Source organism: Melanotaenia boesemani, chromosome 9 (genome assembly GCF_017639745.1).
Source record: "Melanotaenia boesemani isolate fMelBoe1 chromosome 9, fMelBoe1.pri, whole genome shotgun sequence".
Taxonomy (NCBI): Eukaryota; Metazoa; Chordata; class Actinopteri; order Atheriniformes; family Melanotaeniidae; genus Melanotaenia; species Melanotaenia boesemani.
In genome coordinates this window covers 4,923,779-4,949,716 of record NC_055690.1, presented here as the reverse complement: position 1 = coordinate 4,949,716, position 25,938 = coordinate 4,923,779, and the positions used below count along the sequence as shown (strand labels likewise).

General features: G+C 40.4%; 1 protein-coding gene and 1 long non-coding RNA gene across 2 annotated transcripts in view; both read right to left on the bottom strand.

The window, feature by feature from the left end:
- The window catches only part of LOC121645454 (alpha-2-macroglobulin-like protein 1), a 36,670-nt gene that overhangs the window by 2,716 nt on the left and 8,016 nt on the right, over window positions 1-25,938 (bottom strand). The window contains exons 7-24 of the mRNA XM_041993915.1: window positions 25,702-25,847; window positions 24,594-24,743; window positions 23,481-23,627; window positions 23,039-23,120; window positions 22,754-22,916; window positions 20,312-20,537; window positions 16,889-17,015; window positions 16,616-16,737; window positions 16,476-16,527; window positions 16,086-16,169; window positions 15,669-15,845; window positions 13,078-13,153; window positions 7,666-7,822; window positions 4,977-5,051; window positions 4,560-4,722; window positions 4,290-4,477; window positions 3,979-4,191; window positions 3,480-3,505 (exon numbers count right to left, since the gene is read on the bottom strand). Coding sequence (XP_041849849.1) covers window positions 3,480-3,505; window positions 3,979-4,191; window positions 4,290-4,477; window positions 4,560-4,722; window positions 4,977-5,051; window positions 7,666-7,822; window positions 13,078-13,153; window positions 15,669-15,845; window positions 16,086-16,169; window positions 16,476-16,527; window positions 16,616-16,737; window positions 16,889-17,015; window positions 20,312-20,537; window positions 22,754-22,916; window positions 23,039-23,120; window positions 23,481-23,627; window positions 24,594-24,743; window positions 25,702-25,847 — 2,374 coding nt within the window. The remainder of the gene's footprint in view (window positions 1-3,479; window positions 3,506-3,978; window positions 4,192-4,289; window positions 4,478-4,559; window positions 4,723-4,976; window positions 5,052-7,665; window positions 7,823-13,077; window positions 13,154-15,668; window positions 15,846-16,085; window positions 16,170-16,475; window positions 16,528-16,615; window positions 16,738-16,888; window positions 17,016-20,311; window positions 20,538-22,753; window positions 22,917-23,038; window positions 23,121-23,480; window positions 23,628-24,593; window positions 24,744-25,701; window positions 25,848-25,938) is intronic.
- On the bottom strand, window positions 18,074-18,370 carry LOC121645482. Its single transcript, XR_006011440.1, has 2 exons — window positions 18,337-18,370; window positions 18,074-18,268 (listed from the first exon to the last, which is right to left on the bottom strand). It is a non-coding gene; the product is annotated as an uncharacterized LOC121645482 (long non-coding RNA).

The following is a 25,938-nucleotide window of genomic DNA, read 5'->3' as shown; positions in this document are numbered from 1 at the left end:
CTGAATAGTTTGTACATTGTGTGGTTTCTTTGAGCTGTTTGTATGGTTTATGTGTCTGAGGACACTTGGTGGCTCTTGGACCTTTAGTATTCTGACTGGACTGTTCAACAGACGGATTGCAATTTCAGTGATTATAGTGATTGATTGTTTGGGAGTCTTCTCATTAGGAGAAACTCCCCTCCTTTTGTTATTTAGGATTGTTTGTTAAGTTATATGGATTTTTGTTTGACTCTATAGTTTCTTGTTTGGTTAAGTTTCCTTTGTGTTTTTTGTAAGCGAGTTATAATTTGCCGCCGGTTAGCGTGCGTTTTCCTTTTATAGGTCACCTTTTGTTTGTTATTGTTATATTCAACCTGAAAAGGACACTTTAAGTTTTGTAACTATTGAACATTTTTTGTAAATAAATTATTATTTTTTAACTTAACACCGGCTTGTTGTGTTACTCAACCCCTTCCACCCCTAGACCAGAAGGGGTCCGTAACACAATGGGGGCTCGTCTTTCCTTATTTAAAGATAAAATAGAGTCATATTTGGTTTAAACTTCCTAGGCTGTTGCTGTTATCTGTGCTGAGTGCGGTTGTGACGTTAATGATGGTCCGATTTAGCCTGGAGGGGTTCCGTGAGAACCCCACTCTGGAGTAAATCGACCTCTGTCGTAAGGACGACTTGGCCGTGCTAGCCGACTTTTATGAGATTCCTTTATCAAAACAAATTAGGAAAAAGGATATGAGGGCGTTGGTGGTGGCTGGTCTGGTTGACAGGCGGGTACTGTGTGTGGCAGAAATGGCTGCTATTGAGACGGACAGTGTTCCGGTGGCGTCGCCTGAAAAAGCGGGTCCCTCGGGGATAGGTTCTGGCAAAACTGAGCAGGATGAGCTGCTTGGGTCGGAAATCCCTGGAGAAGTTTCAGAGGCTGGTGACAGGCCTGCTACACCTGTCACTCTTCCTCGTTTTGATCCCTTGCTCTCCGAAGCTAGCACCTCTCCGCTAGATGCTCGGCTGAGGTTGCGGCTTGCCAGATTACATCTGGAGGCAGAGGAAAAGGCCCAAGAGCGACAAATGCGCCTGGAAATAAAAAGAATGGAAATAGAAGCTGAAAAAGCAGTGCGCCTGCGCCAGTTGGAGCTGGAAGCTCAGGTAAAAGCCACAGGTAAGCAAGTCTCTGGTGACCTGTTCGGGTCCCCGAGTACTGCTCCCTCCTCTATCCCTTTAGACATTTCCAAATTTATTCCATTTGTACCAGTTTTCAAGGAATCTGAGGTGGATTGTTATTTCGCTGCGTTTGAACGCATGGCAATTGCATTAAAGTGGCCTCAGGAGTGTTGGTCCCTCCTCATTCAGTGCAGACTCACAGGAAAAGCGCAGGAGGTGGTTGCTGCGCTCCCTCTGTTGGACAGTCAGAATTATGACACTGTAAAGGCCACGGTATTAAAAGCTTATGAGCTTGTGCCTGAAGCCTACCGTCAGAGGTTTAGAACCCATAGAAAAGAGGCAACCCACACATACGTGGAATTTGCCCGAGAAAAGAGTACCTTACTGGATAAATGGTGTTCTTGTTGTGGGGTTACTACCTTTAAAGCTCTTAGAGAACTGATGTTGCTGGAAGAATTTAAAAAGCAGCTTCCAGAAAAATTGGTGGTTCATCTAAATGAACAGAAAGTGACAGAGTTGTCTTCCGCCGCAGTCTTGGCAGACGAGTATATTTTAACTCATAAGACTGTATTTCAGCCTGTGGCCAAAGCTGATGTAAAACCCATATTGGGAACGGCTAAAAACAGAAGCTCTGATGAAAGACTCTGTTTTTACTGTCATCAGCCAGGTCATTTGATCAGTGCGTGTTTAAAATTGAAGAAAAGAAATAATTCTTCAACTCCATCTCCTACTGAGAAAGGAGTGGGATTTTTGAAGTGTACAGGTAAAGCGAAAAAGGTTGATCGCTCCCTGGATCCATGTTTCCAGCCATTTACAATGCCTGGAACCGTGTCTTTAACTGACTCCGCCTCTGAGGAGCGGAAGATTCTTGTACTGCGTGATACAGGTGCATCTCAAACCCTGATCTTAGCAAATACACTGGCCTTCTCAGAAAAAACTTATGCGGGCTACAGTGTTATATTGCGGGGAGTTGAGATGGGATACGCACCTTGTCCTGTGCATTATGTGCATCTAAAAACAAACCTAATCTCGGGTCGATTTCCTGTGGCTGTATGTCGTGAGTTACCCATTGACAACATATCTCTGCTTCTAGGAAATGATATCGCTGGGGGTAGAGTAACTCCATCCCTGGAAGTGCTGGATCATCCCACGGAAACGCAAAGTTCTCCTACTTGTGTGGTAACTAGGGCCCAGGCCCGCCAAAATAAGACAGAAATACAGGAAGGGATTGATCTGTCTGACAGCTTTCTGCTCTCATCCTTTACAGATGAAGAACAGCAGGAGAACGCAGAAAAGGGGACAGAGGCTCCTGATGTAAAAGCTCAGGATTCTCTGCCAGACTCTGCTGACTCCTGGCTGTCAGTGACCCGTGCAATGCTGAGTAAGGCGCAGGAGAAGGATCCTACACTACGCATATGCTTCGAGAAGGTGGTGAGTGCTGAAAAACGGAGTGGCGAACGTAGCGCCTTTTATGTAGATGGTGGATTATTGTTGCGATGTTGGCGTCCGGTTGTGCTTGCGGAGACAGACTGGAACGTGGAGACTCAAATAGTGATACCTGCCCCATATAGGCAGCAGGTATTACATTTGGCCCACGATGATCAGTGGTCGGGACATGTGGGGGTTAATAAGACCTATCAGCGTGTGTTGAAACACTTTTTTTTTTTTTTTTTTTTTTTTTTTTTTTTAAAAGAAACAGTCAAATTATTTTTTTTTCAGTAAATTTACTAGTGACTAGACAAAAAATAATTTCTCTATATTAAGTGTATGAGTACAAAGTAACATAACTTGGAATTACAAATGAACATTTCAAACTTTAACTGAGGTACAATTAGTGATTTTCAATAGAAGTTCCATCTGCAAACAAAATGTTTCTTCAAAAGCATCAAAATGTAGACTTTATATGCAAATTCTTTCTAAAATATCAACCAACATACAGTGGAGTTAAGTACACAACTTCATACACATTTTAGCCAGAAGACAACTAAAATAGATTTTACAGTGTATATGAAAAACGCTTTTACCAAAGAATGAAACAAAAGCTCTTTAATATAGGTAATTAAGAGACTCACGATTGTTAATTTTATTTAACTAAACATTTTATATAATTGCTCATTTATTTTATTACAAAAAAACATGAAAACAGGATTTCTTTCACAACATTATAACTGTATGTAAGTAAAGAAAGAAGATTGTGGCAAAGGGCTTTTTACATTTCAGATTAGATTAGGAAGAGCATCACACAGGTCTTTTGTAGCTGCAACAAAAACATTGCTGATGCCAACAGTAAATCACCACCAAAGCTGATCCGAGTGCATCATCAAAAAGTTGGGATGTTGTAATGTTGAGAAATCTGGAAAACATGTTTAAAGCTTTTAATTCACACACACACAGACACACACAACTTCAGGTAATTTAACCAATTTCTTGCTAAGTTGTTTTGAATAATGAGTATTACAGGTTTTATTTGGATTATTAAGGATTTGTTTTCCTATCCATCCATCATCTATACCGCTTCATCCATTAAGGGTTGCGGGGAAGCTGGAGCCTAACCCAGCATTTAGCAGGTGAAAGGCAGGGTACACCCTGGACAGGTCACCAGCCCATCGCAGGGCCAACACAGAGAGTAACCAATAAATCTAACATGCATGTATTTGGATTATGGGAAGAAGCTCTGTTATGTATTACACATAAATACGTGTATTCATAAGTGATAAAAATAAACAAAAAAATGGTCAGATGTCTGAAACTGTCTTCAGTATGAGGTAGATTGGATAAATGCATGTGCACAAAAAAAAACCAATATGCGCCTCAGTGTTCACTGACCTGTACTGAAGCACATGCAGAGCCCTTCATCTCCAGGCTGAACTTTCCTCTTACGTCCTGCAGCATCACCTCCTGGTAGAGAAGTTTGTTGACTGGATTCCAATCAAATGTCAGCTGACCACTAGGAGACCAAACAGTTACCATGCTCGAACCCTCTGAACTGAACACCACAGTGGAGTAAAGAGCCAGAGCCTGAAGAGCCACCACCGTGTCCTAAAACACACAGTTATGAAATCACTGACATGGAGTCACACTGCTGTGTTCTCAGTCCCACAGAGAACAGATTCAACAGATTTGAAGCCTTGCAGTACCTGAGTGGAGGCAAAGCCTCCGTAATGATTCTGCTGCCGAGTCAGCCACCTAAAAATGCTTGTTGTGTAGCCCAGGTCCTCAGCAGAGAAGGGGGCACTGAGTTTGGCCATCAGTACATAAGAACTGATTTCCACTGACAAAGAGTCAGATGTTTCTGTTGCTGTCTGAGACCAGTGGATGGAATCTCCTGAAAACCATTCATAAAGAACCAAATGTAATTTAGTCATAGTAATGGAGCCTGAATGATTTCTTCCGGGATATTCACCAACCTTCTTTTATAGCCACTGTGTCAAGGTGCTTCAGAAGGTGAGCACGGGTCTCCATGTCTCCTGCCAGTGAGAAGACGTACGCCAGCAGAGCTGAAGTGTAGGTGTTACTGAGGCCACTGATGGATTCTTTGAGGCACATCAGGCTCTTATTCACCACAGCATCCTTAGCAGATAAAATAATTATTCAATCACTGCGTCCACCAAGTTCACAGCCACAGGGGCAGGGGAAATAAAAAGCTATTACACTCAGCTGCAAATTCACAATGCATGCAGCTTGGAGGGGGATGGGGGCAGGTGATAAATGAAAAGGAAAATTAATCAGGAAATTGTCATTTCAAGTTATTCTTGTATTTTAATTGACCTGTTTGTTTTGATCAACACAAAAGGAAAAATACCAAGCTATTATATTATACTTACGTCTGTAGATATATTCATTTCCAAGAAGGCAGAAGTGATGTAGGCACTCAGTGTTATTTCATCAGACACACCACCCTGCAGAGACAGAACACATTCATTGTTTTATACAGGAACAGAGACCACAAATATAGTGGTATTCTCTTTTTCACAAATGAAAGAAAACAGCAAAAGAAGAATCTTACAGGTGCATTTATGCTGCTGAATCAAGTTGAATTGATGAGAAAAAATCGTGACATAAATTTCATGCATCTCATGTTTTCTGCCACTTTATACACGGTCTGGCCAAAGAAACAAAACTCACAAACTCACCACTCAAAAAGAAGTCACACACTCTAATATTTTGGTGGACTTCCAGCAGCGTTCCCTGTGGCATCGTCTCAATAGCTTCTTCAATGTTACAAGACTTATTTTTAGCCAGTGTTGCATTCATTTTTTTCCAAGATCTTGTATTATTGATGGGAGAGTCCAACCACTGCTGGTCAAAGCCTTTTCCAGCACATCCCAAAGAGTCTAAGTGGGGTTCAGCTCTGGACTCTGTGGTGGCCAGTACATGTGTGAAAATTATGTTTCACACTCCCTGTACTACTCTTTTACAATCTGAGCCCCAAGAATCCTGGCTTTGTTATCGTGGAATTTGGCCATGCCATCAGGGAAGATAGAATAAACTGCTTATTCCGTATATTCAGGTAGTCAGCTGAGCCTAGACCGGAACCTAGACCTGACCAACTGTAGCAACCCCAGATGACAGACTGCCCCGACAGGCTTGTACAGTTGACACTAGGCATGATGGCTGCATCACTTTATCTGCCTCTTTTCTTACCCTGATGCTCCCATCCCTCTGGAACAGGGTTAATCTGAACTCATCAGAACATGTTACCTTCTTCCATCATTCCAGAGTCCAATCTTTATGCCCGCTAGCAAACTGAAGCCTTTTTTTCCAGTTAGCCTGACTTTTTAAAAAAAAAATTTTTATGGCTACACAGCTGTTCAGTCCCAATCCCTCGAATTCCCATCACATTGTGTGTGTAGAAATGTTCTTATTTTTAGCTTGAGTTCTGTCATTTTCTTTGTTTAAAATTTCACCAAACGTTTAGTTGATTGTCGATTCAGTATGTTTTGCCTACCACAATGGTTTCTGAACGATGGTTCCCCACTAACCTTCCAGTTTTTAATGACACATTGGACAGTTCTCACTCCAGTTTGAGTAGTTTCTGCATCTCCTGCCACACATCCATAGCAGTGGTCTCTAAAGTCCTTATTAAATCTGCCATTTCAGGTAGTTGCATTCTGAGTTCCCAGATATTCCAGCACTTTGCCGAACTTTATTGTAAAGAAGTCCTTCTGATCGTTCATGCAGAGTCTTCATCTTTCCAGAAAAATATAGTCTGATATCAGAGACTTCCACCAGTATATTGAAGGAGGTTCTTCTCCTACCCATGACAGCCTTTCGGCCCAACATAAGCAAATCATGTAGTGCTCTTGTGTGATTTTACTGACTCAGGGATATATCCCAGTAAACACAGTTTTGGATTATGCTGTAGTTGCTGCTTAATTATCACGCTAACCTCAGCACATACAGTTTGCCAAAAATGTTGGCTCTTTTTACATTCCCAGTGGCAATGAAATCTTGCCCCTTTAATCTATTTAATGACTGTTATAGCAACGGGAAAACCTAGGAATATTGTTTTATTTAAATCCAGTCAGGAGACCGACGAAGCAGAGTTGTTTTCGTCAACGATGACGATCACGAATTTATTTCGTTGCTGAACCATTTTATCATGATGATAACGAGACGTGATGAGCTAAAAAATGGCTCTCTGATGACGAAAACATTACGAGACATTTGCAAGATTTCGTTGACGAGACGAAAATGTTCAAGGGCTGATTGTCCATCATTAAAAGTGCACATTTCTCCCTATTGTGAGAGCAATCTGTCAGTCAGCAATGCTGCTGCACTTTGGCCACGCCCACCACCAGATGTGCAGCCCGCACACAGACAAGCAGTTCATTCATTCATAGATGAATCATGGGGACAGTGTGGACGAAGGGGTTTGGTGGTTAGAAGCAACGAAACGATACATGGACATATTTTAACTAAAATCCATCGTCAAGTTGAGCATGTGTGTTTCTCATCCTTTGCTCATATTTTGGGCATGTGTATGTTCAGGGTGTAATATTACACTTCAGAAAATTCTCAGAAATAAAGCTTTTTAATACGTATCATTGACCTAAATTAATTTGTTAAAACACTAATACTTTTTTTATTTGACTAAAACCAGACTAAAACCTTTCTGAGTTTTTGTCGACTAAAACTTGACTAAAACTATCAAACTTAGAAATGACTAAAATGTGACTAAAACTAATAATCATTTTCATCCTGAAGAATAAAACTAAGACTAAAACTGAGATGCCTGCCAAAAACAACACTGCAACGAAGGTGCATTAAGTGACCCCCACGTTTTTTTAAGAAATTAAAAGCTTCTCATTGTATCAGTTGGGATTAAATAACTTGCCAGCTGAAAGACAATAACCCATACAGTAATAAGGAAGCTCACACCTATTTGCTTAGTTTAATCCAGATGGCCACTTTTTGCTTTGGCCAGACAGTGTAGTCAGTAATGCCAGGATCTCTTTCTGTTTAAATGAACGTTTTTTTATTGTTGGAATTGAAAAGTAGTAATTAGTATACCTTCATTCTGTTGTTGAAGTGTTTCCCAGACTGTTCAAAGCATCCACTTCGATTTTGTTTTTGTACCAACCAGCTCTTTGACTCTTCAATCTTTGTTGGGTCAATGTAGACAAACAACTGAGCTTTGTAAAAAGATCTCAGTACAAAGGCAGTCAACCTATAAAAAAAAAAAATCAACGTTAACATTTATTCACCCTAGTTTCTGTCAAATTATTAGTTTGAAACACTAATTATTGATATAAATTTAGCTTATTCATACCTTATGGTGAAATCACATTTCTTGTGCATGTTCATGTAGAAAAGAGACGACAACCTCAGCACAGTGTGTCAGTCATCAATATAAACTAGGGCTGGGTATCACCAGTAACTTCCTGAATCGATTTAATTTTATTCTATTCACAACAGCCTGATTTGGTACATTTGGATTTAATCTGATTTGATTTGATAAGATATATTTATTAATTTTCAGATATTTATGTATACACCAATTTGTTTTTAATTTTGAAGATATTCTCAGATAAATACTTTAATGAAACACTAAGTGTTGCCCTGGGGCAACCACCCCCTCCCCCTCCGCCCACCCCCAGCCACACACAGGGGGAACAGGAGTGTGAGAGGTCCCCAATACCTTCTCCCTCCCTGCTCCTGACTGTTTATGTAGTGTGTGTTGTGTGCAATTAAAATTGAGGGGCAGTAACTGCAATGAGCCGGGAGCCGGGCCACCTAAGTGGCCCCGCCCGACATGCACCGCATGCCATGCCCCCCAGGTGTTGTTTGTGTGTTGTGTTTCTTGTGTTTTGGTGTCTTGGTGCAATTAAAACTGAGAGGCAAGTAGCCACGGGGTGCATCCAAGGAGACCACTGAATGGTCTCCTCCGTTCCACCCTGCATGGCTCCACGCCTCCCAACTCCCTACGTATGTGTGTGTGTAAGACAGAGAGAGCGGGAAGTAAGAGGGATCCAGGGAGGTACGTCCAGAGGGAAGTTTGCTTCCCTCTGGATGATGAGCCTCTAGTGGCATTAGGCACCCCCGCTCCCCAGGAGGCCCCCAAGGGCAAGACAGGCCAGGAGAGGCCGCCCCCCACGACCAGGCCATTCAGGGACCACAGCCAGTGAGCCGTCACCAACCCTAGAAAGTACCCACCCTCCCACACCCCTAACGGGGAATGAGAGGATGGGGACAGCGGCAGACCCATGGCCCACCACCCCCAGGCCCGCCCAGGCCCCCCCCTTCAAGTGCACTTAACCCCACCCCAAACACAGACACAAACACATGCACACACCTATTTCCTTGCGCACTCCCGCTCATCCTAACTCATATATGCCCTCTCAGCCCCACCCACACAATATAAACACTCACACAGCAACCCTCCCACTCTCACTCCCCAGACACACTCCCACTCATCCTAACACCCTAACCTAACCCATACACACGCACACAAACATACCCCCACATCCACACAAACATCATCCAAAGTACAGATACACACACACACATAACATACAAGCATCCCTGTCTCATACCCCAGCACCTTCCCCTACAATCCCCCGAATCCCACTCAGCCCTCCTTCAAACCCCTACACCCCCCCTGCTCTGGGCCATACCCTGGGTCCAAGGGCATCAACCAGACACCAGGGCATGCACCAACCCACACCACGGCAGCAGATCCGGGCAGGCCCAGATCCCCGGCACATATGGACCCCACCACCCCGGCGGGAGGAGGACCACCCCCGGGCACCAGAGCCCAGAACCCCCGTCCAGCCCGGCCCGGAATAGCTCGGCCGCCCGGCCCAGGCCTGACGCCCACCAACCCAGGCACCACCAGTGGCCTCACCCCCCGCCACGAGGCAACTCCAACCGCTGGCTCCCACAGCCCCCGACGAGGCCAGACCCAGAGCCACCCCCATCGCAGAGCAGCCCGGTCCCGCACCACGGGCAACCACAGAGAACCCGCAACCACCAGTCACTCCCAGCCATTTCCCAAACCCCCATAGCAACGAGGTCACAGTCCTCCACCTACACTAAGTGATGGAACTGAGCACAGGGGACCAGAGGGAATGAGATTCAGCTAAATACTTCTTTGAGGAGGCAGACATTGTCTCACTACTGATGTGGTCAACTAAGAGATTCCTAAACTGCTGAATACACAGATTATTGTTTTTCCAGTTCACAGGGATAGTTTTCTTTGCAATGCATAATGCTGTGCGTATCATGTGTGCAGAGTTAATTGCCATATTAATGTCACCCAAGTCACCTAGTAGACATAGTGCGGGGATTGTACATTTAAACCATGCTGACATGTCCACACATACCTGAAGCCAGAACCTGCGGACAGGTGTGCAGGACCACAAGGCATGGAGATAGTTGTCAGGTTTGTTTTCATTGCAGTGTGGGCAGATGTTTGATTGTGACAGACCCATCCTGAACAACCTTTGTCCTGTATAATGAGTTCTATGCAGAATTTTGAATTGTATTAGTTGCATATTTGAATTCTTAGTTATTTTAAAGGGGTTTAAACATATTTGTGACCATTGATCTTTATTAAAGGTACTGGATAAGTCACCCTCCCATTTTGAAGTTGGAAGGCAGATTGCGTCCTCTAGTTTGGACATATAGACATATAGATTGAGATTCATGAATTCTGCCACCCTAATAGGTAGCTGTAAGTTTAATTGATTAATGGTATATTTTTTACATATAATAGATTTAAGCTGGTGATATTCTAAAAATGTTTTGCTACTGATTCCATATTGTGAAGTGAGAATATTAAATGACAAGAAGTTTCCATTTTCTATTATATGTTCTAACTGTTTTATTTCTTTATTTTTCCATTGAGTGAAATTGATAAGCTTTTTTATTTTGCAGGATGTCAGGCTTGTTCCAGAGGGGTGTAAACTTACATGGAAAAAGTGAGGATTTGGTTATTTTTAGAAAGTCCCACCAAGCCACTAAAGAGGAACTGATATTGATGCTTTTAAAACACTTATGTGTTTTGATGGTTGAGCTGATGAATGGCAGGTCAGAGACAAACAGATCCTCACACAATGCTTGCTCTTCATCTAACCATGATTCATCCAGACTGCTAGGTTAAGCTATTTGGAGATATACTGCAGCTTGTTAGCTAAGAAAACATGATTAAAGTTGGGTAGCTCCAATCAGCCTCTATCTTTAGTCTGTTGTAAAGTTTTTAGACTGATACGTGGCTTATTTTTCCATAAAAATTTAGATATATGTGAGTCCAGTGACTTAAACCAGCTGGAGGATGGTTTAGTGGGTATCATTGAAAACAGGTAGTTTACTTTAGATAGAACCATCATTTTACCTGTGGCAACCCTCCCCATGAGTGATATGGGTAAGTGCCTCCACTGTGAGACATCATCCTCTATTGCTTTAAGTAGCTGGACATAATTTAGCTTTGTTAGTTCTGATAACCTGGGGGAAATGTTTATGCCTAGATATCTAATGTTTCCAGACTGTATTGTAGTATTGGGTGTGTTTTGTAGGTCACAGTTGATGGGCATAATAATAGTCTTAGACCAGTTAATAGAGTAGTCAGATATTGATGAGAATGTGTTAATAAGTGTGATTGTCTGGGGGAGAGATGTTGGTGAGTTCTGGAGGAAAAGTAATACGTCATCAGCATAAAGACTTATCTTGTGTTCTATATTTTTGGCATGGATTCCTTTAATCTCTTTATTTTGTCTTATGGCAGCAGCTAGGGGTTCAATAAAAATAGCAAAGAGTGATGGAGAAAGCGGGCAGCCCTGTCTGGTTCCTCTCTGCAAACAGAAGCTTGGAGAGGTTTGATCATTGGCATTCACACATGCATTTGGGTTGTTATATAATATTTTTATCCAATCTATGAAAGATGACCCAAACCCAAATTTGTTTAAAGTTGCAATTAAAAATTTCCAGTTTACTCTGTCAAATGCTTTTTCTGCGCCTAAAGAAATTACTGTGGATTCCAGATTATGTAGAGTAGAATAATCTATGATGTTAATTAATCTACGCATGTTAGTAGAGGAATGTCTACCTTTAATAAAGCCTGTTTGGTCAGGATGTATTATTAGAGGGGTTATTTTTTTCTATTCTTCTGGCCAAAGCTTTGCTAATTATTTTGAGATCTACATTTATTAATGAAATTGGATGGTAACTGGATGGAAGTGTTGGGTCTTTACCTGGTTTTAATAGTAGAGTAATATTGGCTAGGTTCATATTTGAAGGTATTTTTTGTTTTTCCCTTATTTCTAATATCATATTGTAGAAAGTGGGTGCCAGCATTGTCCAGAATTCTTTGTAGAATTCTGCTGGGTAACCATCTGGACCTGGAGCTTTATTGTTGGACATATGCTGGAGAGCTTCATGGAGTTCGCCTACTGTAAGGGGGGAATCCAAGACCATTTTATCTTCATGTTTTAATTTTGGAAGATTGATGTTACTAAGAAATTTATCAATATTGTCATCTGTTGTAGTTAGTTGTGATGTATGTAATGTTTTATAGAATTCTTTGAAAGTGTTATTTATCTTGTCAGGGTCGTGGCTGATGTTTCCTTCTGGATCTCTGACAGAGGAGATGGTTGTTTTCTCCTTGTTTGTTTTTAACTGATTAGCCAGGAACCTTCCAGATTTGTTGCCATGCTCAAAATTCTCCAAGCGAAGTCTTTGCACCAAGAATTGGGTCTTTTTATCTATTATTTCATTAAGTTCAAATTTAGCTTTCCTTATAGCATTTAGTGTGTGTTCTTCTGGGGAGACATGGTAAGCGTCCTCTAAGGATTTAATTCTCAGTTCTAACTCTGAAATTCTCAAAGTTTCCTTCTTTTTCTTATGAGAAGAAAAGGAAATTATTTTCCCTCTCATTACTGCTTTTCCTGCTTCCCAAAGAACACACGCTGAAGTTTCTGGCAAGTCGTTATTTTCTAGATATAAGGACCATTCTCTTTTAAAGTGGCTGATAAACTCAGGATCTTTAAGTAATGACGTATTAAATCTCCAGTTTCTAGTTGCTGGTTTATTGCTCTTACTTCTCAGAGTGAATGATACTGGTGCGTGATCACTAATGCTAATAGGATGGATCTTGATTTCTGACATGTCATTCATCAGCGAGCTGCTAGTTAAGAAATAATCTAATCTAGAATAGGAATGGTGAACTGAAGAGAAGAAGGTGTATTCTCTTAGTGTGGGATGGTGAGAGCGCCAAGCATTACAGAGACCAAAATCCTTCATGTACTGTTTTACAGTTTCTGAGGATTTAATTCAATATTAGATTAATTAGATTTGAATCAGTTAATTAGATTAATAGATCCATAGATTAATCAGAATTTTTAAAATCAGCTCAAATATATATAAAGGCTTTGTTTCAGAGGTCTAAATGTTCCACAACATGTACAGACTGATCGCTGATATTCTCACCAGGTGTTTCCTGGTCCATATCCAAACGTGTTGTATCCCCCTTGATGATTTTTGTAGTTCAGCTGTCTCTGGTAACCTGCAGAACAACAGAGCCTTTAGAGGATGATGTGCTAAAAACATGATGTCAACGGTAGGAAGTAAATGTGGAAATGTTTTGTGCAGATATTGAGTTTTAACCTCTAAAATGCAATCCAAGAAAAAATGGGGAAAAAATCATTATTTATTTATTTTTATTTTGAAATCTTAATTTACTCATTAATAAAATGTAAATATTGGGGCTCTCAAATCATTAAAAATTTTAATCAGATTAATCACAACTAGCAAATTAATTAATCATGATTATTCACAGTTTACAAATATGCCTGAAATTTGTCCTTTTTTTTCTTTTTTTTGTATTGTATCAACAGAAAGAGCCAGTGCTACAAATATTTAATGTTAACTGACCTTCACCTGGATTAATGCTAGTGTCCAAGGGTCAGTAAATGCAGCATGTAATACATTTCTATATGATGTTCTGCATAATCTCTACCATGTTCTAGACCATAATTCTGTTCTATTCTATTCTATTCTATTCTATTCTATTCTATTCTATTCTATTCTACAGTCATTTAGCAGATGCTTTTCTCCAAAGTAACACACATGTGAGAATAAGAACAACACAAGCAAGTATTCAAACAGGGCATCGTCATTAAATGGTGGTCAGACTGCTGTAATCCTGTTGGACCCAGGTGCTGTAGTGCTTGAGGCAGTGCTATTTTTATTTTATTTTTTCCCTCTCTGTAATGTAATGGAAAATTTATACACATAACCCTTATAGTTTCTATACTACACTTTGTATTGTTAAAAACCCTTGGCTTGTGGTTCACTCAGGGAGGAGAATGACTGTGTACCCAGATAAGAATTTAGTGAGCTTCTCCCTTCCCCCTTTCACTCCTTAACATTTCCCTACAATGTTATCAGCTATGTAGAAGAATTTACTACAATGACCTTCGACCTCGATGTTATCAGCTCATGCTCTGGCTATATTAACCAAAGCACACATGTATCTTGAGACTCGCTCAGCCAAACCTCTTTGACTGTGTGTTTCTCATTGCTGATCAGCTCTTAATAAAACTACTTTGTTTGATTCTCACTTAGTGTGTGATCTTTGACAATAAAATTCCACGACAGTAATAGTCCTTTGTTTAATTACAAAATCCCAATTTCATCACACAATATCATTTTACGCAGCTTATTCAGTGCTGAGTTGAACCAAAAAGCTGGATAAATATTTCCAACTCATTCCAGTGAGTAGAGCGTTAAGCTAAGTACGGAAATGCTCCCTAAACAGGTGAGTCTTTAGCTTGTTCTTAAAAGTGAATTAGGACTCTGTGGATCGGACAGAGTTTGGTAGATCGTTCCAACACTGGGGAACAACAGAGGAAAAATAATAATCCAAAATTCATCCAGCATCATCTCACCAACCGTCTCCATGGGGATAATTTCTGTCATAAACCCAGCAGATGTGACGACTGAAGTTAAACAGTGAATATTGATGAAGAAACTGATAAAACTGATGACCTTGATAAACACATTTTTTTTTTTTTATCATTGCAGTGTATTGTGCAGAAATGATAAAAGTCCTACAGCAGGATCATCCAAAGTAAACACCTGTTGAGAAAATAGATCATTGGCTGTTTGTTTTACATGTTTTTTCACATTAGATGATCACTTTTGTTGTAATAATCAGTCCGATATTTATTAAAATCTAGACCTAAAAAAACAGGTCTCACTTGTGCCCCCCTTTTCCTGATGAGTGCTCCTGTCTGGCCCCCCATCAGAACTTTTCTAGACCTGCCCCTGCATAGCTGGAATATAAACCCTGTCTACCACCAGCAGCTACTGTGTTAGAGAAGGTTCTGCCAACAACAACACTTCGGGGTAAATATGTGCTGTTATGAACCAAGAACTGCATTAAAAATAATATCACATTTAATTACATAAATGAGTTACCGCCATTAATGCGTTACCTTTGACAGCCTTAGTAAAAATATATTTAATAAAAATTGTTTCTGTGTATCAACTGTATACTACCATGTGATATGTCAAAATTATTGTAGTGTATTGTTGTATTATTCTATCCATCAGGGGACAGAAGAGTATCAGGTTGTGTACAACAGGGTTTTGTGCCAAGCTCTTAAACGAATTGATATAAAAAGTGTCTGTTTGTATCAAATATGATGCATAAAGCATTAAAGGGTTAAAGAATCATGCTGGGTTTTTCTGATGAAGAAGTCTTCTTTTGTGACAAACCGTGACCTTTCAGTTTATTTAACTCTAGCCAAACGTTTATTCAGTACAAAGTCATACAGGAGGTTGAGTGTAAATAGATTTTGTGATTTTTTACTGGGAAATGTTAGTATTATGCTTATCAAATGATCTTTAACTAATGTAATTAGTTGAATATGTAAATTTCTAATTGGAATAATGAGATATGCAAAGTAATGAAAATGGTGTCTATCTCCCGATCCAAAGAAAATTTGATCATGACAAAACTATTTCATGAACGCTGACATGGGATTCATTCTAATTATAAAACTAAGCTAATTTACCACTGGTCAGGAAGTTGGATGCTTTCTCTTTGATGGCTGGGGTCAGCTGCTGTGTGCTTTGTAGGTAATGGAGGATGTAGATGTTAGGGGCCAGAAGAACCATGTTCTCCTCCCCACATCCATAAGGCATCTGTAGCAGTCCAGTCAAGTTATGCAGAGCCCGGCCGAGAATGTCGCCTGCACAAGAACACAGATTCCCTAAAGCTGAACATAGACCCAACTTTTTATTTCAAATAGAATCTGATAGACATATCCAATAAATTCTCCAGGATATAGTCAATATAAACAAGTCAACCAGTTCAAGGGTCATGGTTTAAATGTATGATCAAAGCATGAGACCAGAGGGAACAGAAACCTGTCTAACTTTCCAGAATTTGTTTGGCTAAGTTAACAGTTCTAAGGAGTTTGTCAGCCTACCCAGCACTGACACTGTAGCACGGGCAGATCCATCAATCACATTTTCGGGCAGTTGCATCTCCATTTCCTTTTTCAAAGTGCTTCCTGTGAAAAGACAGAAACAATCACATTCAGGATTTAATCTCAAGCTGAAGGTCAAGTCTAAAACAAAGATGTTGCACACACTGGGTCATTGCATCATGACTGATCCAGACCAGACTGGATGTTTGAAGCTATAAATTGATTTCTGTACCCATGTTCAGCTCTTACTATACTCTAAAAAAGTCACTAAATGTAAAGAAATTTAATGGATTGAAATACATTTTTCTTATCATACAGTTTGCTGGATGTCATCAAACTTCCTTCATTTATAAAACATAATTATGGTGTCATAGTGTGAACAAATCTGACCTTTAGGACAGAGATGCCAGTTGTGTGTCTTCGTGATCTCAGTTCCTTCAGCCTGCAGAAGAGATGAGAGATGTTTATAATGACATGCAGTATAAATGTTTTAAATGTCCAAAACTGCTTTTTTGTTTTGTGTCACCAACCTTTACTCTGAGAGATCGTGTGACCACATCGATGCGTCCTCGTTCTGGGACACTGACAATCCCATTGTCACAAGAAGCATGGGACGGTACAGCCTCAGCAGTCACAGTCACATTCACAACCCCTAAAAAGATCAGTGAACATTAGCTTTTCATTTCCTTTTCTTCATTATCAAACCATTCAGTCACTCTGATGGATCTCACTGAGTTTGTAAAGATGAAAAAGAGATGTACAGGAAGTGAAGGACAGCAGTTCCTCCATCCTGTCATCCTTACCCAAGGCTGTGGGAATCATGGTCCAGCTAAGGGTCTTACGCTCGCTGCCACACAGGCAGGATGTGTACTGGTCACCAGAGAGGGGAGTGAGGGTGTAATCTGAGGAAGGGGCTGCAGTCACTTTCACCTGTTCAGGATAAACAAAATATATTTTGCAATAATTCTATAATCAGATTTATAGAAAAAAAGCATCTCTTGAAGATCACAGAAGTTCTCACTGCTACGAACTGTGGTCTAGATTTTGAATCAGCACATTGTGAATTGATTTTTTTTTTTTTTCATTAATTTTGTATTTGGTGTTTTACCTCAAAAGCGGTTTATCTGCTTAATTTTCTGCTAATTTTAAATAACCAGCAGAACAAATTTTATGTGGAATATTGACGATAACCTGGAGAGTTTTGTTAATAATAATTATGGATTAGATTTATATAGCGCGTTTCAAGGCACCCAAAGCACTTTACATTGTGTATCCATTATCCATCCACTCCTCACTCATACCTGGTGATGGTAAACTACTTGTGTAGCCACAGCTGCCCTGGGGCAGACTGACAGAAACCTGGCTGCCATTCCACGCCACCACCAAACGTTCATCCACATTCATACACCAGTGATGCCGACATTAGAGGCAAGGAGGGTGAGCTGTCTTGCCCAAGGACACAACGACAGATGACTGGTGTTACATATGTGTGACACACTGGTTCCACTATGAACAGGAAATAACCCAGTTGGTCTATATATGTATATCCACTGGTCCAAAGTCATGTCAAATTCCATGGTTGTAGATGTGATATGGTTAAGTATCCAATTGCTCTTTTATTTCTGTTAGCTGCCACTCATTGCCGCCACCTGGGGCTCATCCTGCATGTAAATTCCTGCCCTGTGTTGCCTGCTCGAAATGGCCAGAACTGACACACCTTCATCTCCTTCCCTCTGGTTGGCTCATCGCTGGTCCAATCCCTGCTCAGTCATCGGCAACTGTTTGGCACAAACAGTTTGCCCTTGGCTTGTTGGACTTTGGTGACTTGGATTGTGTGCTAGTTGGTGGTAATTTGTGTAGATAGACTAGTGTTATCCAACAGTGTTAGAACTGTTGGACTTTATGTTGTTAGCGTTACAGCGGTGCTGCTTAGGTAATTTAAAATTGTTAAACTTAGAATGTGTTAGGCTAGTTTAATTTGATCGATTTTAAGCTACTGGAGCTGCTCCACCTTTTGTTAACATAGATTAGTAGGCCAGTTTTTCATTCACCTGTTTGGTTAGTCTTGGTTTTGTTGGCTGATTTTGAGTTAGACCTTAGTGGTTTTATTGTGTTTTTACTTTGAGCAGCTTTGCTAAACCCAGCACTTGTCATTACCACCATTTGTTTGTTCTCCTTTTCCTCTTACAACAAAAAATCTCCTTTCTTCCTTTATTAACATCTGTCCACAGTTCATTTCTTTTTGTTACACCTTTTCATACCCCTGTATTGGGTCGTAACATGCATCACTGACATCCACTGTAAAACATGCCTTGCATTTTAAAGCTTTCTCAACTACTTATTCTTTAGTTAGGAAATCGGTATTCCATCCATCCATTTTTTGTACTCGCTTATTCCATTGCAGGATCACTGGTTGCTGGAGCCTAATCCAACAGCTATGAGGTGAGAGGCAGGATACATCCTGGACAGGTAACCAGTCCATAGCAAACAATAGTTCACACAGAAAGGCTAAGATTGAGACAACCAGGAACCTTCTTGCTGTGAGGCAAACGTGTTAACCATAACACCTTAGTGCAGCCCAGGAAGTCTAAAGAATTCAAGAAGAACTTTGAGTGAGTGCTTTCCAAATAACAAGCCCTGGATCACCAGTGACCTGAAAAAGACGGGAAACATCAAAAAGAAAGCCTTTAGGGATGGAGACAGGGACTTGTTGTTGACAACACAAAACAACTCAAAACAAAGGTTAAGTAGTGCATAGGCGACTACAGGACAAAGTTAAAGTCAGCTCCAGCAGAACAACATGAGGGATGTGTGGTCAGGAATGAAAAAGATAACCGGCTTAGAGGTAAAAGAGGAGCAGACTGATGGAGGTCTGGACAGACCTAATGAGCTGGACATGTTGTTCAAGGTTCAGTTCACCCCTGGCCTTCAGCCCAACAGACCACGCTCCATGAGCCCACATCTTACCTGTTACGCCTCCACTCTGTCACCCTGCAGCTCAGTCATGGACCTTAACACATCCTCATCTCTCTGCATTTCAGAACATACTGTAGTATCAGTGATGGACAAGACGTTGAGTACAGAGAACTGGGCAGTCAGTTTGTAAGATGTTGCAACAACAATAACCTCATTTTGAACACAAACAAAACAAGAGCTGATTATTGATTTCAGGAGGAACAAGAGTAAACAAAACACTGTTTACATCCTTTGTGGAGGAGAGGTGGAGGTGGTGGAGGAATACAAGTACCTTGGAGTTCATCTGGACATCAAACTATATGGAAAATGCAGCACACTAGAGCTGAATGCAGAGCAAGGTATGCTTCAAAACAATAGTTTTTATCGATGAATTAAAACTTTTAGCTCAAGAAATATTGACCGGATAAACTTGCCTCCTGTGGTTCTTTTTTTTTTATGCATGAGATGAACGCTATGTGTGCTAATGGGGGCGCATTGCAGTTCACACTGAGCAGCTGTTCAGTGCTCTTTATGTACTTACAGTGGTCATTAATGCCCTTACGAGAGGGATCGAAGATGGGGTACAAGCGGTGGTGAGGGCTCAATGCCAATAGAACCAGAGCGCAGCAGCAACAGCCCATCCTGCGTAACGGCATTCAACACAGCAACACAGCCATGTGTTTTAATAATCTTCCAAAAGTATTTACACGAGCGGCAAAGATCTCTCTGTTGTATTTCATGGTGTCTACACCTCCTCCTTGCAACAATAACTGCAGCCATTTGTGTGTAAAGTTGTGCCAGTTTGCACCTGCCTTGCAAACATACTAAATATAGATACAAAAATAGCCACTGCAATCAGTTTCATGTTTGGCTTATCAGATTGCTTGTGTTACCATGATCTATTTACATCTGTTCCTACCAATATTCTGGGCTTTCTGGCAGAGATGCTTATATTGCATATTCGTCAAAGCAAACACACAAAATGGATTGAGTGCATTGTTTTGTCCATTTAATCCTCAGTGCGTTTAGTTAGTAAATCAGCTGCAACATGTTTTTGCGTGTGCTATTAGGTTTGCACACGTTTTAAACCTTTAGTGAATCAGGGCCTATGAGTCCAAAATTAAGACAGATTGGGTGAAAACAGAGCACAAAAGTGTGAATTACCATTAATCTTAAATGGTAAATTAACTCTTTCTAAACATCACTGCTAACAGTGTCACTGTGATCAGGTTGGGCTGTAATTGAGAGGTGTATCATAAAATCATCATTACCACAATGCAGCTGGTCAGGTAGTTGAAAACAGTCGCCTTCAGTTCAAAGTTCTCCCCCCGGACGATGGAGTAGGGCAGCGTGAGCTCGAGGAAGAAGGGCTGGAAGACGGTAAGCTTCGAATGAGGAGCCAATCCGAAGCCTTGAGGGGACAAACAGAAAGTCTCTGTCTCCCAGGTGGTGATGGTGTCTGGGACGGTGAAGGACACATTCTTCTTTCCAGACTCTCTGGATTGGGAGATAGACATCAACACATTCTGTCAGGTGGTAAAACAAACTTAAAAAAGTCATATCAGTCATAAATACTCGCACTGATGTGTGTCTTGTGTAAATATTGATTTCTTTGTTACATATGTTACATTGACTGATTGTTAAAGATATTCTGCTATTATTTACATGTGGTTTGCATGACTAAATATTACCGTGCAGAGAACAGTTTAGGCATTTTAGTTGTTTTTATCCTTTGGCATTCCACTGGGTTGCAAGTGGGACACTTTGGGTACTCCTTCAAGATTACAGGAATGCCAAGGGGTAGCATAGTCCAATTATTCTCCCTGTCTTTGAAAGGTGTTTACATCTCAACTGGACTTGGTAGGTTTGTTTCTTTTCCTATGCTGAGCCCTGTTTTGGGGAAAAAGAGCTATAGGACTGCTGCAATCTCAAGCAGACCTGAATCTCAACCCTGAATTGGAATAAGTGGTAAAGATGAGTGAATGATTTGTATCTTATAATACCTCTGGTGATCATCTTATACCCTATCTGAGAGTGGAAAATGTCTGGGCCTGTCAGGGGTGGGGTTCAGTAAGTTTTACTTCACTCCTTTTCAAACATCAATGTATAATTCTTATTTTGCATAGTTTGAACTGTACAGCTACTGTACTGGGTCCTCTTCTGTTTGTTTTATTCTTGGAACACTTCGTTAAATCACTGTTACACGCACCACTGTCAGCACAGGTGTTTTCTGTGTGTGTGATTAACTTGTTCTGTTTTCCTCTTCAGTGACTGTCTGGGGGGGGCAGTGTCCTGGCTGCCATCACCAATGAGAAGCATGCGTCTGCAGATGCAGAGACTTGTGGACCTGCAGACCCCCCCATCTTTTCCTGACAGCACCCTCTATTTCACTGCAGATCATTGATGATCAGATAGTAATTATTAAATATGAATGTCATTGTTTTATGCCATCAAACTATTTTGACAGTGTGTTACTGGAATAAGATTTGCCACTTTTTACCACCACAGATTGAAAGGTACACCACATATCAGTGTATGTTAAGCTAGTGGGTAGTTTAGCTTGTTGGAAATGGCTGCAAATTTTTTTGACATTTTTAACCAAATTTGTGCTAAGATTTTACCTGCATCATGTGTTTTTATTGTTCACCATTTTAACAACAAACTAAAAATCAGCCATTGACTCAGCAGCTCCACTTAAAACAAAACCATCAGGAACACTGCGGAGAATTCAGGAGTTAAAAGGAAGCTGCAGGAGAGCGAAGAGGAAATGGAGAAAAACAAAACAAATCGTTCATCATGAAATTTTAAGGGAAAAGCTCAAAATCTAATAATTCAGTAAAACAGGCAAGAAGCCTCTATTTCTCAAACCTCATCACAAATAACAAAAACATCCCAAAATTCCCTTTTAAAACCATTGATATTTAAATAAAAGTCCTCCATGCCAGCATCAGACACTACATGCGAGGACTTTGCAGACCACTTCAGAAATAAGATCAATACTATTAGACTCAGTCTTTTATTTCAACGAAATGTTGATTTTAAGAGACCGAAAGTGTTGTTTTTACCTGGGGAAACGCTACAGAATTTTGTCCTGGATGATGAAAAGATGCTTGGTCGATTGTCCCCGGTTGTATCCTTCTCACCTTTTTAACCCTTGACCTGTTTCAGTGTCTCATGCTCTGTTTATTGTCTACTCAGATCAGTACAGCCCACCACAGCGTCCTCACCAGCCACCTCCACAGAAAGTGTTCAAACTTCTCACCAGGTAAAACATAGAGGTGTGGTGGTGAGTTGTGGACAATGATTTGGTATGTTGTTAATACATATTACATTTTTTATGAATTCAACCACTTAAACTGGAAGGTCAATTTCTGTTTGGTGTGCACCATGTGCCTCTTTTTAACTTCAAGCACCAGCGTCTCTTTCTGCACAGCCCTGAAAGTCAAAATAAATTATGCTGGACCCTGCCATGACTGGTGGAGGCCAAAGGATTTTCAACAAAGTGTGTGTTAACAGCAGGATAATGTAATGATAAGAACACATAGAGGGTTTATATGATGTGGCATGTGAAATATGTTTTACCTCAGCAGAGGGAATATGCAGTTGCAAGGTAAAAGAGTTGTACCTAACAGACATTTATTGTTACTGAAGTTCAATATAAAGCTTAATCTCAAGTTTTACCACAGTGTTATTGAAGAAGCCGAGATGCTCACCCGACTTGCACCAGGTCCCATATCCAAGTCTCAGGGAAGAAAGAGCGGACTTTTTCTATTGGTTCAGCATCCATAGGAGAGAATGTTTGACCAGAACCAGGTCTACCTGGAGATCGTTCCATTGGGACAAGTACTCCATGAACACCATAAACACCATGTAGATCTTAAAGAAAATAGTAGAAAGTTAAACAGCAGGAAACACAGATAGTGATACACATAATTATTAGAATTTTGACAAATATTTGGTGTGACACTTAACAGAAAATGATTAAAATGTTGACATACCTCTATTGTATTCTTTTCCCATGAATTTGAGGCATATGGGCAGCTTTAAGATCAAGTTTGTAGCCATCTTCAGTCCTACATTCTACACAATCCAACAACAAACATTCAACATTACAGTTATAACAGACAGTTATGTTTTATGGGAATTCACAGGTTTATTCTATACAACATTTTTATATTGTATAGCTGTTGTTAAAGACAGTGTTTCTCAGTCCAGATCCTCAGGACCCACTGCTCTGCATGGATGCGTTCCTACTCTGACACACCTGATTAAGATTAATGAACTTCTTCATCAAGATTTTTGCAAGCCTGTTATGAGCCATTCATTTTATTCAGGTGTGTTAAATATCACCATTCCCTTTAAAACAAATATCCCTAGGATTGCCTCTACAACATGCAGGGCCTGAGTACCTGGATTGAGAAACACTGGTCTAAGACATACGTCAAAAACGCTTTGGGCAGCATTTGTGTCGTCTTCAGGATATGGATATGGCAAAACGGATGTTTTTGGTCTCACGTGTAAACACTCTATGGGTTCTCGAATCTCATACGGGATAGACACCCTCCTGACATGTGGCATGTTAAATATCTGAAAGAAAAAACAAGGTTCGAAGTTAAAAACAGACAAATATTGTTGTGTGGAGTTCTGACAATTGAACAAAATGCTTAGAAGGTCTAAGGTCTTCTTTTTTCTGTCCTGAGGACACTAAGACACAAAGATGCCCCAAATTTCTATTTTTAGTGGAACGACCACTGTATAAATTTCGGAGCTGCACCAGAGCTTCGGAGCTTGTTCTACTGTCCCTGAAACTTCGTAAATTCAGCGACCATTACAATGACAGGAGTAACATTATATTTCAAATACTAAGTCTTTCAACCTTCCCTTCGTCTGTTATTCTAAATTATAACTTATTTTATTTTACTATTTTGTCGTTCCTTTTTATGTTAGATTGAAATGCTTGATAAAATGTATCTTTTGCACCAGTATGGTGCTGTTTTGCTTTCTGTATTTCTTTGGTTTTTGATCCCGGTATATTTTTACACTTTTACACTGTATTCAGTTTTCATCTGTATTATTATTATTGTCATCTTTGAGAGTTTGTTGTTTGATTTGCATAATAAAAAAAAACAACTTTGAACCACAATCAACCTTAGGAGTTCCCTGCACTTTATCAACAGTGTGGAACTTAAATTCACAAGATGTTCAATCCCATTGCCATCTGATATTTCCTATCAAACAAATGAATGCTGCTTACATCAAATTAAATGTCAGCATATAGTAAAATTTGCTAGTTTCGTTTGATCTTCCTAAACCTGTTGTGATTTTCTGTCAGTGTGAACAGAACACATGCAAAACTTATATTTCAAGACTGTTTCCTCCATTTCGCCGGCAAGCGTTGCATACTCGCTGTTTGAGGGCTGAACGGTCTACTCGCCCTCCACGCTTTGAGGATTGGGACGGCCCACACTAGCCCTCCATGCAAACGGAGGGCTAGTGTGAAGGGGTCATTTGGTATTGAGCCCAAATGTAACTGCAGCTGGTACCAGCAGTTACCTTCTCTACATTTAGTGTCTTCCCAGGCTCCTTGATGAGAACGCTCTGGTCAATGGCACTTAAACCACACAGAGAGTCTGGCTGAGCTGTCAGCTGCATTTTGGTTTGCTCTCCTGGGACAGCTGACGATCGGGAAAACTCCAGCGACACCTGACACAGACAAGACACAGCGTTTATAATTTACTGATATAAGAAGAAAACTTACCTCCTACTAAGTCCTATTGGAAAACAAAAAAACAACTGATTTGTAAAAGATTGGGAAAAAGAGATAAAGACAGAAATAAATCAATAAAAGAGGAAATATAAATAAAAATGAAACAATCAAACAACATGAAAGCAGTTTGTTTTCATACTTTCTTTCATATATTGTTATTAAGGCTGTCAAAATTAACGTGCTGCTGGCAGGAAACTGATTTATGTAACTGACTGTGTTCAATTTTTTGTAAACAAATTTAACGTATGTGCAGCGTCCGTCATTTATGACAGTGAGGCATGGAGATCATCAGCTATAACAAGATCAGCTGGCGAGCCCTATGAATGGATTTGATAGTGTCGTACTCACAGGAGATGAGGATTTTGTAACACTTGCACTTTTCTTGCATTTTTTTTAAAGAACTTTTCACAGAGTTTTGCACAAACATCTCTGTTCTGGTCCTCTCTGTGTCTGTCCAGCGCAGCATGGCAGCCTCCTCCTCTCCTGTCTGAATCATGACCGCTGTTTGTGATCCACTGATTTTTCTGTCGCTGTTTCCATCTGTCTTGTGATTATTTATCGTTCAAGTGAGAAGGAGGAAACTAGCGGTTTATGGTTTACACCAGCACAGATTTACCCCAAACAATTTTTTTCAGATACACTAGCAAACGTAGGCAACATTTACCAGTCTCATGTTAATCAGACCAGTCACTGTTTATCCTCTGTTGGGGATAAAATATAGGTTTATGAGATTTGTAAATCATTGCATTATGTTTTTATTGATATTTTACAGAGTGTCCCAACTTTTGTGGAATTGAGGTTGTTCATCTAGAAAGTTTGAATGCAGAGATTCTGGTAACTTGTTGAATGTCATTGTTTTCCAGATGTTACCACTTGCCTTCTTCTTCCACTGACCTTATTCTTGAAGCACTTCTCAGTAAAGAAGTCGGCCTTGTGAGCAATCACATTCATGCTGGGGAGGATGGCATAAGCCACAACCTGGAACTCCGGAGCCATGTCTGGGGATACTTTCAACTTGAATGACACTTCTCCTTCATTCACTAGAAAAGCAAACCAAGTCTTATATATTTTATATCCTTTGATACTCATTGTCCTTAACATGAATCCAGAGTTTAATAAAACTGATTTAAC